Here is a 20,218-nt window from a genome sequence, read left to right as displayed (position 1 = left end):
TACATTTTCTTTTCATTCGTTTATGGTTAGCCTCCAAACATTCACAAATATTTTTTGTCATTTGCTATACTGATTGTATGTCACTCTTTATTTTTGGTCCTGTTTCTTTCTCTCTGTTTCAGCAATCATATTTGGTCTTTAATTTTCTTTCAAATTATTCATTTATAGGTTATTCTAGATACACAGTACCTCTTCACTGTATACTCTCATGCTTTTCTCATAAATTCACAGTCTGCCAAATAGTCTGCAGGAGAAACTTCTTCCAATTTATGTATAATTTTGCTCATCCCACATCCTCATGATGACATTCACGGTAAACAATGTATGACTGGTGAATACCCTTTTCAAACTGTGCTGCCTCTCAATAGCCATTTGTCACTCCTTGCATATCATGTAATACCACTAATGTAGTTGTGCCTCAATGCAGGAAATTTTGTACTTTTAAACTTTTCTCTGATAACCCTTGTACAAAATCCAAAGCTCTGAAATTTCACTTTTTCACTTACCCTACCTGGTGTTTTTACTTATTTTTGGAGGTAAATGGTGATCACATATCCTTTAAAGTTTAATACTGACTGGCGTTCTTGTAAATACAACAATACTTTCAAGCAAAAGAAAATAAAAATACCAAGAGTAAAGACTTACTGAAATATGATGACAGATAAAAAGATAACATGAAGCTTATACATTATATCACAGGAAAAAAGTCAGTACAGTGTCTGTACAGAAATAACAGATCCTTGTACTGATTTAAGTATAATTTTTTTAAAACATAATATTTGTATCTCTTGATCATGCAAAAAAAAGGGAAACGAAGATGACACATTGCTGTCAAACTATTTCTTTTAACAAAATTACATATATAACATAATTACAGCCTACAGTTCTGTGGTCATACAGACTCTGGTCCATCACTTGCAATGCTGTCCAGTTCATCACTGTCACAATTACTTGAGCCAGCACCACTGCTTGGCATGGCGACTCTTGCATATTCATCAGTGTCTATAGATTTGCAGAAATGGATGGCATATTTTAATTTTTCCCGTAGCACAGCCTGGAACCATACAGAAAGAAAACTGTCAATCATGTCCTTCAGTAAACAAGCAACACAAACATTTCCTAGTAAATTAGTAGATAACATTAATCTACATTTATTAATGAAGGAGCTCTGAGAGTAGTGAACTATGTATGCATATATCCACATCCTTCCAATTCGATTTATATGTGGAGCAATGCACAAGCAGTGTACTTAAAAAGAATTTTTATGATACAAAAAAGGAGTTAGACAACACATCATCACACTGGCAGTGGATGCTCGTGGTAAACTGGCAGGAGGTATTCAATACATTAAACAACACATAAAAGGATATAAAAGGAAGTAAACTCTTTGTAGAAAATCTTAGAGGGGCTAACAGAAAAAAATATGTAATTTATGAATAGCATAACCAAACCTAAGATGAGAACTGCACACTTTTATATATAAATTTGTTAGTACACTGTCCTTTGTGGTATTTCATAATTATTGTAAACACACTTTGTATTCATTACAATTAAGCCTTCACATTATGTACCATGACAAATTAGTCAAATGTTGAACAGCTTGCCTAAATGTGTATGATGCATTCAACATTCACACCTGTAAACTGTCGCGTCCATGAGCAAAGAAAAATGAATAAATAAATACACCAATGAGCCAAAACATTACGATTACTAACTTTTAAGTATGTTGTTCCACTTTTCAAACACAGTACTACAGAGATTCTGCTTGGTAAGGATACTACAAGTACTTGACAGGATTCCAGTAGTATGTAGCACCAGATGTCTCTGCACAGGTCAAGCAATTCCCGCAAATTATGGAATGGAATGGTGTCCAGTATGTTTTCCAATGGGTACAGATCAGGCACATTTGCTGGCCAAGACATCAGTGTGAGTTCACTATAATGCTCCTCAAACCACTGTAGCATGAATATGACTTTGCAACATGGACAGTTATCCTGCTGGAAGATGTCATCACCATAGGGGGAAACAAGCATGAAGTGATGCAGGTGGTCCACAATAACGTCCATGTGGTTCACTGATGTCATGATCTTTTCGATTACCACCAAAGATCCCATGAAAGCCCAACTCAATGTACCCCACAGCATAATTGTGCCTTCACTGACCTGCATCTGTGGTGCGGTGCATGTCTCTTGGATGACTGCAAATAAGGACCCAACTATCGAGGTGGTGTAACAAGAAATGTGATTCATTCAACAGGCGACACACTTCTATCGATCCACAGCAAGAACTCAGAGATGCTGTGTCCACTACAACCGTAACTCACAATGTTATTGGATCAACACAGAAACATATAGCGGTCATGTGATGTGGAGCTCCATGTTCAACAATGGCCTTTGAATGGTGCTCCAAAACACTTATGCCTGCACCAGCATTGTATTCTGTTGTTAGATCTGCAACAGACTGCTGTGTGGGTTACACAGTGGGCGATCCTCCGACCTCTATGTTTTGTGATGAGACATGGTTGTCTGATACCATATTGTCTACTCATTATTTCCACATCCTTCAACCACTCTCCATAAGGGCTCATGACATTAGTAAGCTAACAGGTGACCCAGGTTCACTGTTTCAGAGATTCTCATTTCCAGCCGCTGTGCCACAACAATATCCCGTTTGTCAAAACTGACTGTATCAGTGGATTTCTGCATTTGCCGTCCGCATCTTCACTATAATGACTGCCCATTCATCTCTCTTCCACTTACATTCTTTCCTTACTGAGTCACATGCCTGCAGCACCACCAGGTGGCATTCAACATCGCAGTGGGCAGTGGTCAAAATGTTTTGTCTCATCAGTGTGCCTCTACACTACTGGCCATTAAAATTGCTACACCAAGAAGAAATGCAGATGATAAACGGGTATTCATGATGCTGTAAAGAGAACCTGGATTCATCTGAAAAAATGACGTTTTGCCATTCATGCACCCAATTTCGTCGTGGAATACACCATCGCAGGCGCTCCAGTCTGTGATGCAGCATCAAGGGTATCCGCAGCCATGGTCTCCGAGGTGATAGTCCATGCTGCTGCAAATGTCATCGAACTGTTCATGCAGATGGTTGTTGTCTTGCAAACGTCCCCATCTATTGACTCAGGGATTGAGACGTGGCTGCACGATCCGTTACAGCCATATGGATAAGATGCCTGTCATCTTGACTGCTAGTGATACGAGGCTGTTGGGATCCAGCATGGCGTTCCATATTATCCTCCTGAACCCACAGATTCCATACTCTGCTAAAAGTAATTGGATCTTGACCAACACGAGCAGCAATGTCATGATACGATAAACCGCAATCGCGATAGGCTAAAATCTGACCTTTATCAAAGTCGGAAACGTGATGGTACGCGTTTCTCCTCCTTACACGAGGCATCACAACAATGTTTCACCAGGCAACACCGGGCAAATGCTGTTTGTGTATGAGAAATTGGTTGGAAACTTTCCTCATGTCAGCACGCTGTAGGTGTCGCCACCAGTGCCAACCTTGTGTGAATGCTCTGAAAAGCTAATCATTTGCATATCACAGCATCTTCTTCCTGTCAGTTAAATTTTGCGTATGTAGCACGTCATCTTCATGGTGTAGCAATTTTAATGGCCAGTAGTGTACATACAGTTTTCACAAGCCATCATATAGCACATAATGCAGGATACTTTATACTACTGCCAATCATGCTATTTCCTGTTCCATGTACGAAAGAAGCAAGAGAGAAATGATTGACCGTATGCCTCCACATGAAGCCTGATTTCTCTTATCTTGTCTTCATGGTCCTAAGTGAGATATATGTTGGTGGTAGCAGGATTTTTCTGCAGTCAGCAACAAGTGCTATTCCTCTACATTTTCTCAATAGTGTTTTGGTAAATGGATGTCTTCTTCCCTACAAGGACTCCCATTTTGTTTTTTGTAATACTCACATGTTGACTGAAACTATCAGTAACAAATCTAGCAGCACAACTTTGAATTGCTTCATTATCTTCCTTTAATCTGTCCTGGTGAGGAATCCAAACATCAAGCAGTACTCAAGAATGGGCTGAGCAGTTTTTCTGTATGCATTCTCCTCTATAAATGAGCTACACTTTCCTAGAATTTTCCCAGTAAACTGAAGTTGACCATTTGTGTTTTCTACAATTGACTTGATGGGCTCATTCAATTTCATGTTGCTTTGCAATGCTATGCCTGGATATTTAACCAACATTACTGTCAAGCAGAACACCACTAACACTATATTCAAACATTATAGGATTGTTTTTCCTACTGATTTGCATTAATTTCTGTTTCTCTAGATTTAGAGCAACCTCCCATTCATCACACACAACAGAAATTCTGTCCAAGTTCTCTGCATCCTCCCAAGGTAACCTAAAGATCACACTGTCCAATACATATCAGCAAACAGTCACAGATTGCTGCTCACACTGCTTAAAAAGTCTTTGAGCCTCTTACACATTTGAGAACCTATTCTGCACACTCAGAACTTTGTTAACAGTCTGCAGTGTGCTACTGTGTCAAATACTCTCTGGAAATCCAGGAACATGGAATCTGGCTGTTGCCCTTTATCCATGGTTTGCAGGATATTGTGAGAGGAAAAGGGCAAGCTGAGTTTTGCACAAGTGATTCTTTCTAAATCTACATTAATTTGTAGATAGAACCTTTTCACTCTCAAGGAAATTGATTATACTTAAACGTAGAATATACTCAAGAATTCTGCAGAAAACTATTGTTAACAATATTACTCTGTAATTTTGCAGGTCCATTTTTTTACCCTTCTTACAAACAGGAGTCACCTGTGGTTTTTTCCAGTTGCTCGGGACTTCTGTCTTTCAGCTGAACAGAGACTACAAGTACCATACACTTCTTAACAACCACCTCTTGCCAAATGTTGGAAATCAAAATTGATTAATGAGTACTCACAAAGCAAAGTGGAACAATGGCTAACACAATAGGTATTTATTCAAGCCCCTGTCTGGCTGCCATAGTTTAGGTTTCCTGCTGTCTACCTAAATTACTTTGGGGCAGTTCTGAGATAGTTTATTAGCTAATGCCACAGCCAATTTTTTCACCATCCTTGTCCAACTGACAGATGTTTGATTTATAATGAACTCAACACAAACATGATGTTATACTCTATGTCATTTTTTCTCATGGATTTTCCAGAGAACGTAACACACTTCTACACGTCTACATATATAAATGAGAGTTTTGTTCAGGATAGAGATTAATTGTAATGGAACTCCACCCATTTTTCCTGGCTTTAGCTCAATGGAAAACTTATAGTAAATACTGTGCATGGCCAGTTATGGAGATGGCAAATGCCACATACACTGTAGGGCCGAAGAAACTGGTGCACCTGCCTAATAACGTGTAGGACACCCACGAGCGTGCAGAAGTGCTGCAACAAGACGTGGCATGGACTCGACTAATGTCTGAAGAAGTGGTGGAGGGAACTGACATAATGAATTGGTACACAAGTGGGCCTTCAACTCGAAAAGGCCATATTGATGGTCTTCCATTGAATGGTTCGCATGCTAACACTTGTAGATGGCCCTGCATTGAAATCTGTAGCAATTTGTGGAAGGGTTGCACATCTGTCATGTTGAACAATTCTCTTCAGTTGTGGTTGGTCCTGTTCTTGCAGGATTTTTTTCCAGCAACAGCGATGTCAGAGATTTGATGATTTAATGGATTCCTGGTATTCACGGCACACTCATGAAATGGTCATACGAGAAAATCCCTACTTCATTGCTACCTCGGTGATGCTGTGTCCCATCGCTCATGTGCCGACTATAACACCACGTTCAAACTCACTTAAATCTTGATAACCTGTCATTGTAGCAGCAGTAACCAATCTAACAACGACACCAGACACTTGTTGTCTTATATAGGCACTGCTGACCGCAGCATCGTCTTTTGCCTGTTTACACATCTCTGTATATCAGTACATTTGCCTATACCAGTTTCTTTCATGTTTCAGTGTAAAAAAAAAAAAAAAAAAAAAAAAAAAAAAAAAAAAAAAAAAAAAAAAAAAAAAAAAAAAAAAAATATCAAATCTGAAGACAGAGTAGTATTAGCTTGAACACACAGCTTTTTTAATTCAGGACTGTGTAAACAAGTAATTGTATTTGTATCTTATTTCAAGCTGTACTTACAAGAGTGAAATATTTGATTGAATAGAATAATTTACAACAAAGACTTGTAATTTTGTAATCACTCACCTTTGTAAACATTGTTAAAGTACAGCAGTAAAAGAACTGGTCCCTGTGTCACTAAAGTTCCTATCTTTTTTGTAAGAATAAGTGACTCCGAATTTTATCTCTCATTTATAGTCTTCAGTTATACCAACCATTCATGACAAATTTGAAGAATCCTAAAAAACACCCAGTAGCAAAGTGGCTCACCTGAGGAATCAGTCTCACACCTACATCTTTCTAGTTCACATGAAAACTACATGGGAGAGGAAGTATTACTTCATGATAGGTGAACACAATGGATGAAGCTTTCAGTCAGTTGCTTAATTATATCCACAGTAAACAATGATGTAGCATCTTGCAATTATATATTCAAAATAAGACCAATTACTGCATGAGTTATATTCTTAGTGTAAAGCATGGTATATCCCCAAAATTTATTTTCATAGTTAAGAACTTGGAACATTCACCTCAGACAGTCCTATGTGTATATGAAAAAATGAAGTTGAATAGTGGTTCAGAACTGACTGTTTTAGTTCGTCATGTAATGTAACATTTGCATTAGTGTCAATATGAGTCTTCCATATATGTTGATTCATTTCAGAGCAGTTGTTAGACATATCCAAAATGTGAACAAAGTTTGGAAATCTTGATATTTATGGAAGTGTTTAATGCTAAAGTCAAAATTTTATTTCCATTTAGGTCTTCTTCTATGTTCTGCTATTTCTTTTCCTTGTTGAAACAGACACACATGCATTACATAATTATCGAACAATTTTTGCTTCACGTGACAGAAATTATACAAGGATGTGGGACTGAATCTCTCTAAGTTTATCTTAATGGTCTTTTTGTGAGATGTACATGGGAGGAAGTAATATATTTTTTGACTCTTCTAGGAACATATGCTCTCAGAATTTTATCAATTAACGACACCATGATACAGAACACCTCTCTCGCAGTGTCTGGCACTGGAGTTTATTGATCATCTGTGCAATGCTTTGTGGTTACTAAATGAACCTGTAGCCAAATGTGCTGCTCTTCTTTGGATCTTCTATATTTCCTCTGCCAGTCCTATCTTGTATGGATCCCATGCTGATGAGCAAAATTCAACTATTGGTCTTATAAATGTTTTTTAAGCTAATTCCTTTGTTGATGGACTGCATTTCCAGAGGATTCTTCCAATGAATCTCAGTGTGGCATTTGCCTTACTTGCAATTAATTTTATGTCATCGTTCCATTTCAAATCGCTATGTACACATACTCCTGGGTATTGTATGGAAATAACTGCTTCCAGTGATTGTTCTGCAACTGTGTAATCATACAATAAAGGCTATTTATATCTATGTATTCACAAGACATTACATTTGTTTATGTCGAGGCTTAATTGCCACTCCCTGCATCAAGCATCGATCCTTGGCAGGTCTTTCTGAATTTCACTACAATTTTTCCACTGTCACGACTTCTCTGTGTACAAGAGTATCATCTGCAAACAGCCTCACGGGACTTCTGACATTATCAAGCAGGTCATTTATATATTTTGTGAGAAGTAATTGTCTTGTAGCAACCCACTGGGGCATGCCCAAAGTTACTTTTACATCTGAGGACTTCCCTCAATTCACAATGACAACTGTGTTCTGTCTGCTAGGAACTCTTCAATTCAACCACAGAGTTGGTCTGATAATCTATACGCTCATATTTTGTTCATTAGGTGGCATTGTGGAACTGTATTGAATGCCTTCTGGAAGTCAAGGAAAATAGCATGTACCTGGGTTCCCATATCTACTGCTTTATGGATCTCATGGATGAACAGAGCGATCTGGGTTTCACAAGATCGTTGTTTTCAAAACTCATGTTTGTTCCTACAGAGGAGATTTTGGGCCTCAAGAACTGTCATAATACATGAGCATAAACAAGTTCCAAAATTCTATGACTGGCCAATGTCAGAGATATACCCCAATAGTTTTGTGCATCTGTTCGACGAACCTTCTTGAAAACAGAGATGACCTGCACTTTTTTCCAATTAGCAGGAACACTCCATTCCTCCAAAGACACTGCTGCTAAAAGAGGGTAATTTCTTTTGTATACTCTGTGTAGAATCAAACTGGTATCCTGTCAGGTCTAGTGGCCTCCCTCAGTTTAGCGATTTTAGTTGCTTCTCTATTCTGGGAACACTTATATCGAGACCAGCCATTTTGTCATTTGTGCGACAATTTAAAAGAGGCACTTTGATAGATAAAATTTTACTTTCAGATTTATTGAATGCTTTACACATGGCTCTCCTTACGCTCGTTGCATCTTCTCTTAACCTTTGTTTGTCTGTGAGGCTTTGACTATTTAAATTTAAAGTGAAGCTCTTTTTGCTGTCACAGCTTTTCAGGACCACCTGAGGTTATTTATTTTAATGGTGTTCGATGTTTCTCACCAACGTTTGAAAAATTTTATGCACTTATACATATCATCATTATATGCAAGTAAAAACATCTGGAAGACTTAGCTAATCCAATTTAAAGATTTTCAATCAGATTTTTGTCCCCTGCTTTATTGTAGCATACATAAATTTCTAGCTCTTTGGTCACACGTCATTTACTTAATTAGGCAAAGGTCTTATGACAGAGACCTATAATTCTGAAGGGTGCTCCTTGTTTTCATATTTTACAGTAATGTATTTCCTCTTGTTGGTCAATGTCAGTTTTATACAATGATCCACAATAGGGCACTCATGCAGATGCACATAGGCCATGAAATTGCAAAGTGCACTGGCCTAATAATCCTCCTCTACACTTCATGCCACATTGTACATAGGTAAATGTCATGTTTCTGTAGCTGCATGGAAGGGGTGTGCACCTGTTGATTCACAATAAGAGTGTGCTCATTCATGTGGAAGAAATGAGATCAAACCATAACATCAAGGTCTGTGTCAGGTTATGATGGAGAACAAAGAATAAATTTCACATCCCATAGGGTTAAACAAACATAGCACTGTTTTAAAAATTTATTCTGTGTACGAACGAAACATCATGGCAATTACACTCCATGTGCAGAAGAATTTTTACTCTGCTGATATGCAGTTAAGGTTTATAAATGTTCACTAATGATGGTCATTTCACTAGAATGATGAAGTGTATGTTGTTACTGAAATTTTGAGTTCTTGTGTCAAAGTACAGTGCCAGATAAAAAAAGGAAATCTGATGTCCCTCAAAAGTAGGACTACTATTACTGCTTCTGTTACTGATAGAGATATAGCTATAAATGCCCCAACAAAATTATGGAAAAGAGTTATCAGTTCTTAAATCACCTCAGGTATACAATGTCAAGGATTTTCTCCAGTGTAAGTGAATTCAATTCTCACTTTTCCTGCTCCACAACCTCCTAATGAAATCTAAACTCTAAAGCACACTTTGTTTACATAGTATTAGATCCTAACAAAAACTTTGGGTACTTGCTCTTAAAGATTGAGCAAGTATCACTGTCAGTAATATAGTGGACTGTTACTGTAGGCAGCAAGGTAAAAGTCATCCATCCTCATTTAGGTTTCCTGTTGCTGAGGCAGCATTAAAATTCTTATCCAATCACCCTAATCTAGGTTTTATGTTGTTTTCCAGAATCACTTCATGTGAATTCCTGACTGATTCTGTCATTAGCAATGGCCATAGTTTCATTCTTCTTCAACTGAGATACTGCTCAGCTTGTAATGATCTTGTTGCCAGTGATATATTAAACTCCAACCATTTCTGTCTCCTTCTACAGTGCACTCTTACACCCTTGCTGATGTTTGCAAGATGGTAAGGAATGGACAGATTCACAAGGCTGCCCTCACAGTATGGGGCTCCTGAAATGTCTTTAGAACAGTCTCATAAAGTAATGGAGAAAACCAGAATAGTTTCTAACCAAGGAACAGAACTACTTCATTTATTTTTTCTTCTAAGTTCAAGAAAAACACACACACATTCTTCTTTACCCTAATTAATTGGCATTATTGGTTAAATATCTACATCATCTTTATTCTGTTGAGGATTAAAGTTCATGAATCATTCCATAATTTAAAAAAAAAAATGCATTTTTAAGCACCAGCTATTTATTTTAAAACCTATATGCCTACTGGTTTTTGGTCATGGACCATCTTCACAGGATCTCTATCAACACTGAAACAGGAAACATATAAGGTATGCAAAAATAGTATAATCTAACAAGACTGTGGGTATAAAATACTTATATGTATTTACACCATGAAAACGCATCAGGTAAAAGCATATTTCATGTTCATTTTAGGCTCATACAACCTCAAAGCTGTCAAGGTGAAAAATCCACAATTAATAGTCAATACAGTACTTAGAGCAACATCAACAGTGATTAATGTCAAACGGATGAAAAATTATGGAGGAACATTCACACATCAAACAAACAAAGACAATCGTCTCTAGTGTACCATCACAGATAGTAATGCTCGTGATATGTCTACTGGTGATCATAGCATAACTTTTTAACAGGGAACTTCTATCAATTGCAAAGAGCTAAGTAGAATACCTCTACTGACCATCTTTAGTAAGATAACTACAGAATTATTGACAGTGAAAGTTACTAGTGTTGACATTACTACATAATAAGAAAATGTAAAACCATTGTAATAGTGGAACTGAATAATCCAACAAGTACAACTATACATACATCACATTCAGGGCTCAAAATTATTAATAATGAAGTAATAGTGAAACTCATCACATAAATATAGGGTGTCCATAATCAAAGTTCCAGATTTACAATGTTGCAGAAGAGAACCACTATTCAGAACGATGCCAAATTTGAAAAGCATAGTATTGAAACAGGAGGAAATGTCATGGGACACACCAAATTTAATGAAAATTTGAACAATAGATGGCACTACAAGCATCAGAATATGCACATCAACAGTTGCAAGGCACACGGCTGTTCTTTATTGTGTGTCAGAGACACCCAACATGCCTGTCTCCATGAAGGATCGTGTGCTGCTGGTAAAGCTCCTACACAATAACAGTGACTGCACCAGTAGTCCTGCACAAGTTCAACACACTCAAGGGTATCAAAAAAGGCGTTGGTCTGATGTTTGCTAGGGGTCTGGAGAAAATGATTGCAAAACTCGAAAAGACAGGTTGTTTTGAAATGCAGTGTGGCAGACGGAGGAAAGCAGTTAATCCAACGTCTGTCAAGGATGTGGCCACAACATTGCAAGGAGGGTTGAACTGATGGTGTGCAAACACACAAGGAATTGCCCAAATGTTGGACATGCCTATGACCATGGTGTATAAAATCCTACCAAACATCCTGAATTGTCATTCATACACGATCACCCACGTTCAGTACTTGTTTTCCGCTGAGCTGTCAGCAAGACAAATGTTTGCTCTGGAAATATTAGTTAGGTAAGCTCATCCACCACAGCAATGTCATGTTGCATCAGATAGGAAAAATTGGTTTTCAATTGTCCTGTGGCCAAAAACTGCATAAAAAGCAAAATGACATCAGTTTTTACTTGTCCTTGGGCCAAAAAACCACACAAATAGCAAAATGTCATCAGTTTCTAACTGTCACAAGATTGGCACAAGAATGTTCAGTACGATATCAACAATTTTCTGCCAAAAGCTGAAATCGAGAAAGAGCATGTTCTACAACAGATCTGAGTGTCTTGAGGGTCCTGTTCACAAAGTGTTACAAAATACATGCCTTCAATTCAGCTTTGTTCATAGCTGGAACACTGAACACAACATCTTTCAGATAAATCCACAACCAGAAGTCACACTGATTAAGATCAGGTGATCTAGATGGCTAAGCTGTAGGGAAATGATAGCTGATAATTCTAGCATTTTCAAATGCCTCTGCAGTAGCCACTTCACTGGCCGTGCAATGTGCAGACAAGCACAGTCTTGCATAAAAATGATTCTACCCACACTGTTGAAGGGTTGGAATGACATTGGTACACAAAAGGCTCTCGTAGCCTGTACCAGTGATGGTACAAGTAACAGGATCTGCAGAAATCATCTACTTGAAAAAATATGAATCTATGATAAATGATGGCATCAACTCACACTGCACAGTCACATTTGCAAAATGAAGTGGTACTGGTTGAGGTGCGTGTGTATTTTCTGTTGCCCATATTCTGCAATTCTGCATATTGACATGTCCCTGGAGATGGAAATGGGCTTTGTCTACCCACAGAATGTACCATGGCCATTCATTCTCCACATCCATGTGAGCAAGAAATTCCAAAATGAACGTCTGTCTTTCTGGGAGATCAGCTGGAAGAAACTCTTGAACATGGGTGATTTTGTATGGATAGCAATGCAGGATGTTTCATAGGACTTAATGCACTGTGCTTGCCAGCACGACCAACATTCGGGCAATTCCCCGAGCACTGCATGTTTCCACACCACCGCTTGATCCTTCCCATAGTAGTGTGGCCACATCTTCAACAGAGGTTGGATCAACTGCTTTCCTCCCTATGCCACACTGCATTTCAAAACAACCTGTCTTTTTGAATTTTGTAATCATTTTTTCCAGATCCTTAGCAGACACCAGACCAATGCTGTATTTCCTGCCCTGGAGTGTCCAGAACTTCTGCAGGCCTACTGGCACACAGTCACCATCCTTGAAAAAAGAGTGTTACCAGCAGTGCACAATCCTTCATGGAGATAGTCATTTTGGGCATTTCAGGTGTCAACTGAAGAACAGTGATGTGCTGCATGTCTGTTGGTGTGCATATGCCGATGCTTACAGTGCCATCCATTGGTAAAATTTTTGTTATTGTTATTGTTGTAATTATTATTATTATTATTATTATTATTATTGTTCCATGTTGCTGCCTTGTGCCTGCCATCTACTGGTAAATCTTTTTCCTTTCTCCATGATGTTTTCCCCTGTATCAATAACATGCTGTTCAAATTTGACTTCATTCTGAACAGTGGTTCTCTTTCTACAGCATTTTGAAACTGGGACGTTACCTGTTACATATTGTCAATGAAGAAAGACAAATTGTGGTCGATAGACACAGCAGAAAAATTGAAAAACTAAATATGAAACAAAATCCTCTACAAGGTGATAAAACCACTGTGAATTTCCATTTCAATTAGAAACATAGACGTCACTTTTGAACCAGAAGAAATTTATATCCTAAATAAAGATTTCAAATTTAATGTAAAACACCATGTAGATGGAAAATGCATTAAGCTTTGGATAGGTCATAAAAATGGTTCTATTGACTAATTGACAGGTTCGACAGCATATAAAAATACTATGCTAAATACAGTAGATCATGTTTTTGACAAGTATACACAAAACAGCATTAAAGGATCTAGTAATAATGACCTAACACAAATACAATCAGTTAAACAATTCAGAGGCTTCCTTTACCAGTATAGAGATTAGCTGGCTGTTTTTCGAGCTCTTTGTGAAGTGCGGGAGTGGCCATGTACATAAAAAGCAGTATTCCATTTGAGTCCATAGACGGATCTTGGCACTGCACTGAACGGGTATTTGAATGTTATGCAGGGGCAGTTGAATTTGGTGAAACTAAACTGCCAATTGTTGTTGTTTATAGGTCCCTTAATTCTGACTTCAGAGCATTTCAGCTAAAGCTAGTGAGGGTTTTTTGTTCATTTTATAGGAAGTACCAAAAATTAGTTATATGTCATGACTTCAATATTAATTTTGTATGTGTTTGTGCATGAGAAAGGAAGTTGGTAGATCTCCTAAATTCATATGCTTGATGCAGATTGTGTTTTTTCCATCCACGGTGCAGGGGAAAAGTAGCACAGCCATAGACAATATTTTCATTCATTCTTCATTAATAGATCAGCATTCTGTTACTAAAAGGGTGAATGGCCTTTCAGACCACATGCACAAATTTTAGCTTTCAAGACTTTTGTTCTCAAACAAATCTCGCATATAATTACAAACTATGTAGAAAAGCTAATCCAACAGGAATAGAGAGTTTTTAAACCTTTGTTAAGGAACAAGAGTGGCAAGATGTTTATAGTGCTGATAACATGGATAACAAATATAATGCTTTCCATAACACATTTCTCATGCTCTTTGAAGGTTGCTTTCCATCAGAATGTGCTAGCAGTAAAGGCAGCCTGGGTGGTTGACTAGTAGGATAAGGGTATTGTGTAGAACAAAGTGGTAATTACACTTCTGGAAATTGAAATAAGAACACCGTGAATTCATTGTCCCAGGAAGGGGAAACTTTATTGACACATTCCTGGGGTCAGATACATCACATGATCACACTGACAGAAGCACAGGCACATAGACACAGGCAACAGAGCATGCACAATGTCGGCACTAGTACAGTGTATATCCACCTTTCGCAGCAATGCAGGCTTCTATTCTCCCATGGAGACGATCGTAGAGATGCTGGATGTAGTCCTGTGGAACGGCTTGCCATGCCATTTCCACCTGGCGCCTCAGTTGGACCAGCGTTCGTGCTGGACGTGCAGACCGCGTGAGACGACGCTTCATCCAGTCCCAAACATGCTCAATGGGGGGACAGATCCGGAGATCTTGCTGGCCAGGGTAGTTGACTTACACCTTCTAGAGCACGTTGGGTGGCACGGGATACATGCGGACGTGCATTGTCCTGTTGGAACAGCAAGTTCCCTTGCCGGTCTAGGAATGGTAGAACGATGGGTTCGATGACGGTTTGGATGTACCGTGCACTATTCAGTGTCCCCTCGATGATCACCAGTGGTGTACGGCCAGTGTAGGAGATCACTCCCCACACCATGATGCCGGGTGTTGGCCCTGTGTGCCTCGGTCGTATGCAGTCCTGATTGTGGCGCTCACCTGCACGGCGCCAAACACGCATACGACCATCATTGGCACCAAGGCAGAAGCGACTCTCATCGCTGAAGACGACACGTCTCCATTCGTCCCTCCATTCACGCCTGTCGCGACACCACTGGAGGCGGGCTGCACGATGTTGGGGCGTGAGCGGAAGACGGCCTAACGGTGTGCGGGACCGTAGCCCAGCTTCATGGAGACGGTTGCGAATGGTCCTCGCCGATACCCCAGGGGCAACAGTGTCCCTAATTTGCTGGGAAGTGGCGGTGCGGTCCCCTACGGCACTGCGTAGGATCCTACGGTCTTGGCGTGCATCCGTGCGTCGCTGCGGTCCGGTCCCAGGTCGACGGGCACGTGCACCTTCCGCCGACCACTGGCGACAACATCGATGTACTGTGGAGACCTCACGCCCCACGTGTTGAGCAATTCGGCGGTACGTCCACCCGGCATCCCGCATGCCCACTATACGCCCTCGCTCAAAGTCCGTCAACTGCACGTACGGTTCACGTCCACGCTGTCGCGGCATGCTACCAGTGTTAAAGACTGCGATGGAGCTCCGTATGCCACGGCAAACTGGCTGACACTGATGGCGGCGGTGCACAAATGCTGCGCAGCTAGCGCCATTCGACGGCCAACACCGCGGTTCCTGGTGTGTCCGCTGTGCCGTGCGTGTGATCATTGCTTGTACAGCCCTCTCGCAGTGTCCGGAGCAAGTATGGTGGGTCTGACACACCGGTGTCAATGTGTTCTTTTTTCCATTTCCAGGAGTGTATATCAAAATGTTAGAAGTAATCACAATCGAGCTACAGTAGCCCATTATAAACAGAATTGTAAGAAGCTTAAAAATGTTATTCGGAAGGCAAAGAGTATGTGGTACGCAAATAAAATAGCTAAATCACAGGATAAAATTAAAACCATATGGTCACTCGTGAAGGAAGTGTGTGGTCGGCAGCACAAGGTCAATGATATAAAGTCAGTTCATAGTAAAAATATTTCTGTTACTGGCAAGTCAGATATATGTACACTATTTAACAATCACTTTCTGAGCATTGCTGGTGAATCAAATAAAACCTTAGTTTATACAGGGAATCATATAAATCTCTTGAAAAATGCCTATGATGCCTGAAATACTCCTCTGTGATACTGACAAGGGGAGAGATTGAGTCAATAATTAAATCAGTGAAGACTAAGGACTCTCATGGATATGATGGAGTGGCTCACAATTGGTTCACCTCTTACTTTAACAACAGACAATGGAAAAGTCATTACTCACAGCGTTGAGAATGACTATGATGTGAAGTCTGAGTGGGGCACAGTGTCAAATGAGGGGGTGCCCCAGGGATCAGTGCTGGGGCCACTCCTATTCCTTATTTACATAAATGATATGCCATCTAGTGTAACAGGTGATTCTGATGTTGTGTGCAACAATGACACTGTTTCAAATAGTGCATTTCATGACTTACATCCATGGCCTGTAGAAAATAACTAATGCTAAATCACAGTAAGACCCAGTTTTTACAGTTTCTAACACACAAATCAACAAAACACAATGTTTTAATTTCACAGAGTGGGAAGATGATTAGTGAAACTGAACAATTCAAATTTCTAGGTGTTCAGATAGATAGTAAACTGTCACACAAAGCCCATGTTCAGTATCTTGTCCAAAGACTTAATGCTGGCATTTTTACTAATCAAAAGGTATCTGAAGTAAATGACAGTTCAACACGAAAAGTAGTCTACTTTGCTTATTTTCACTCATTTATGATGTATGGTATTATATTTTGGAGTAACTCTTCTCATTCTCAAAGGATATTGTTGGCTCAGAAATGAGCAGTTCGGGCAATAAGGGGTGTGTTTCCGAACCTCTTGTCGACTCCTGTTCATTAGTCTGGGTATTCTGACACTGGCCCCTCAATATATATATTCTTTACTGTTATTTCTTGTCAATGAGTCAATGATATCAGATTATTCCCAAGAATTAGCAGCTTTCACTCAGTTAATACTAGGCAGAAATCCAATCTGCATTTGGATCGGACTTCCTTGACTCTTGAGTAGAAAGGTGTGCAGTATACTGCTGCTGCATCCATTTTTGATAAGCTATGACAAGAATTCAAAAATCTTAGGAGCAATCCAAATGCTTTCAAATCGAAACTGAAGAGTTTCCTCATGGATCACTCCTTCTATTCTGTTGAAGAGTTCCTTGAAAAATTAAGCCAATTCCTGTGTTATATTGCTGATTGTGTTTACACAGACTTATGGCTTGTCTTTTTTGAGTTCATAAACATTTTATTTTATCTGTTATTACTTGTATGTTGTAATTTAATGTACTGACATGTTCCATGATCTTGGAGATTTGCTCTTCAGTTTGGTCCTACGGAACTACTCGTGTAAAATAAATAAATGAACAAACAAAAATGAAGCATTGATGATACCCTTCTTCTTAAAGCTGATAAAAGCAGTTCTGTGGTAGTGATGTAAATCAGTGACTACAACAAAAACGCCATACAATTTTTTAGAGACAACAATAGTTCTAGAATAGATAAAGACCCTACACCGAAATATCCAGGAATTTGTGAAAAATTGTGTGTGTGTGTGTGTGTGTGTGTGTGTGTGTGTGTGTGTGTGTGTGTGTGTAGGTAACACTGGGGATAACATGATGTTGTTACATAGAACTAATAACAGATAAGGGATGAATATGCTCGAAGAAACTGGATTTTTTTTGCAATTTTAAACAATATTCACATAATATACTACATGAACAAAAAGATTTTTAAAAAACAAGAATTTCCTGGAAAACTTTACTGATATTTTATAATTACTTACCAATTTCAGAACCCCCAACCCCGGCTCCCCCCGTCCCTCCCCAACTCTTATTTTTAAACGATAGCCTGAAACTCAATTATCATAGTGTTGTACTGATATGCTACTTAAGCCTCCTGTGTTTTAACAATGTGAACACATCCAGTGAGGTACACATATGCTTTTATTTTATACATGATTTTAATGATTTTTACAGACTTACAAATGCATGACCTTCATGTATAATTTTTTTTACTGAACAAATGATACAACTGCTTCCCACTGGTTACATATTTATCTTAATCATTTATATTTAGTAGTACTTCTCTGTTTGATCTTGCATCTTTGATTGTGTACAAATTGTCATTTTTCATCCAGTGTAATTCTTGTCATGTTTATGTGCTCTTGTCCTCTGAGATTTATAATTACTACTTTTCTCTGAATATATCTCCAGATCGTATGTAACTTTTGCCCACTACAGTAGACTTATGTTTAAGATTGTAAGTTTTTTAACAATATGTGATATAAGACAATGCTCAGGATTATGGACATAAGAAGTTATGTTACTTATTTCTCCACGATTGTTACTTTTTGTAGACCATTATTGTGTGTGTAGTTCTTATATAATGAAATTTGTATAGTCACTAGTATTCAAGTAACTTATACCACAAGTTTGCACTCTACATGTAGTTCTAATAGTTGTTAATGTCCTATATAATTAGTGATGTTCACTACTTTATAGCTGCTACGTAAATTTAGATTGGACGTTATTTGACACTATGGGCAATCCTGTTGAGATACAACTGGATTTGTAAGACTGAGGTCTTAAGCAGTTTTAGATTTACATCTTAAATACAGATAATTTTTAACAGACTACTTCTTGACGATTGTGCACCTATACTGTCAGTAAGGAATGGTGTGTAGTCCGAGGTCTACATATATATTCACACTGTATCCCTACCTTATCAACTGATATGCTTTCCTATGCTATTATCTTCTGTTAACATGACTGTGACTTTTGAATTATGAACTTTTGCACCTACTGTCTTCTTTAATTCTGTATGTACATATACCTTGACTTGCCTGGTCTGGTCTGAGTACCTTCAAGTGACAATCACATATTACACAGAACCACGGACTAAATCATCTTAGTTATTTTAATCATGCTGTACTGGCATATAAGAAACTATGTGGATTTTTATTTAATGCCTGTATAACATGACTTTGTTTATAGAGTTTGTTTATAAAGGCTCAGTCACTACCTAGAACACAATGTATTCACATTGTGCAGTTCACTGTTGCTTCAGTACTAATCATTTTGCATGCTGAATATGATGTATGTAAAGTGATACTTGTAGGATTATTCAGTTCTACTATTACAATGGTTTCTCATTTTCAGGAAAACATAGAGTGCTACTTACCATAAAGAAGACACATCATGTTGCAGACAGGCACAATTAAAAGACACGTGCGCTTTCAGCCACAGCAGCCTTCATCAGTATACACACACACACACACACACACACACGCGCACACACACACACACACACACACACAGACACACACACACACACACACACACACACACACACACACACACACACACACACACACAACTGCCAACTCCAGCATCTTGGGCCATAATTTTTTTGATAATGCCTGTCTGCAACTAGATGTGTCTTTTTTCTTTTTTACAGTAAGTAGCAATATATCTTTTCCTACATTGTTGATATTCCTACCTGGAGTTTCCATTGTTTGGTTTTACATTTTCTTGTTATGTAGTAATGTCAGCACTGATAACTTTTTATTATAACTAGTTCTCTAGTTGTCTTACCAAACATGGTCTGTAGAAATATTCTACTTAGCCCTTTGCATTTGATACAAAGTTCTCTGTTAAAAAGTTACACTATTACTGCCTGCAGATGTACGAGGGTAATCCCAAAAGTAAGGTCTCCTATTTTTTTATAAGTACATAGACCTGTTTATTTCTACAATGATTTACATCAGTTTAGAGCTTGAACATTTAGCTATTTTTTGACATAATCACCATTTCTGTCGATGCATTTTTGTAGACGCTGTGGCAGTATTCGTATGCCCATGTCATACTAGCTTGCTGCCATGCTGTTCAGAAAGTTATGAACCTCTCCTTTCACCTCGTTGCTGGAGCTGAATTGCTTCTGGCCAAATGTTCTTTTAACTTAGGGAACAGGTGATAGTCACTGGGTGCCAAGTCAGGACTATAGGGTGGGGGTGGGTGGGTGATTATCTTCCACTGAAACTGTTGCAGGAGAGAAATGGTTTGCCAAGTGATGTGTGGGCAAGTGTTCTCATGGAGAATGTGTATGCCCTTGCTCAACATTCCTCTTCTCCGGTTCTGAATT

General features: G+C 38.8%; 1 protein-coding gene across 1 annotated transcript in view; it reads right to left on the bottom strand.

Moving 5' to 3' along the window:
- Nucleotides 1–299: 299 nt before the first annotated feature.
- The window catches only part of LOC124556600 (E3 ubiquitin-protein ligase HERC2), an 832,907-nt gene continuing 812,988 nt past the window's right edge, over nucleotides 300–20,218 (bottom strand). Inside the window, exon 84 of the mRNA XM_047130567.1 lies at nucleotides 300–1,054. Within this exon, the coding sequence (XP_046986523.1) occupies nucleotides 893–1,054 (162 nt within the window). The 3' untranslated portion in view covers nucleotides 300–892. The remainder of the gene's footprint in view (nucleotides 1,055–20,218) is intronic.

This window comes from Schistocerca americana, chromosome X, assembly GCF_021461395.2.
Source record: "Schistocerca americana isolate TAMUIC-IGC-003095 chromosome X, iqSchAmer2.1, whole genome shotgun sequence".
Lineage (NCBI taxonomy): Eukaryota > Metazoa > Arthropoda > Insecta > Orthoptera > Acrididae > Schistocerca > Schistocerca americana.
Note: the sequence above shows the minus strand (reverse complement) of the source record. Positions and strands in the feature narration are given on the sequence as shown.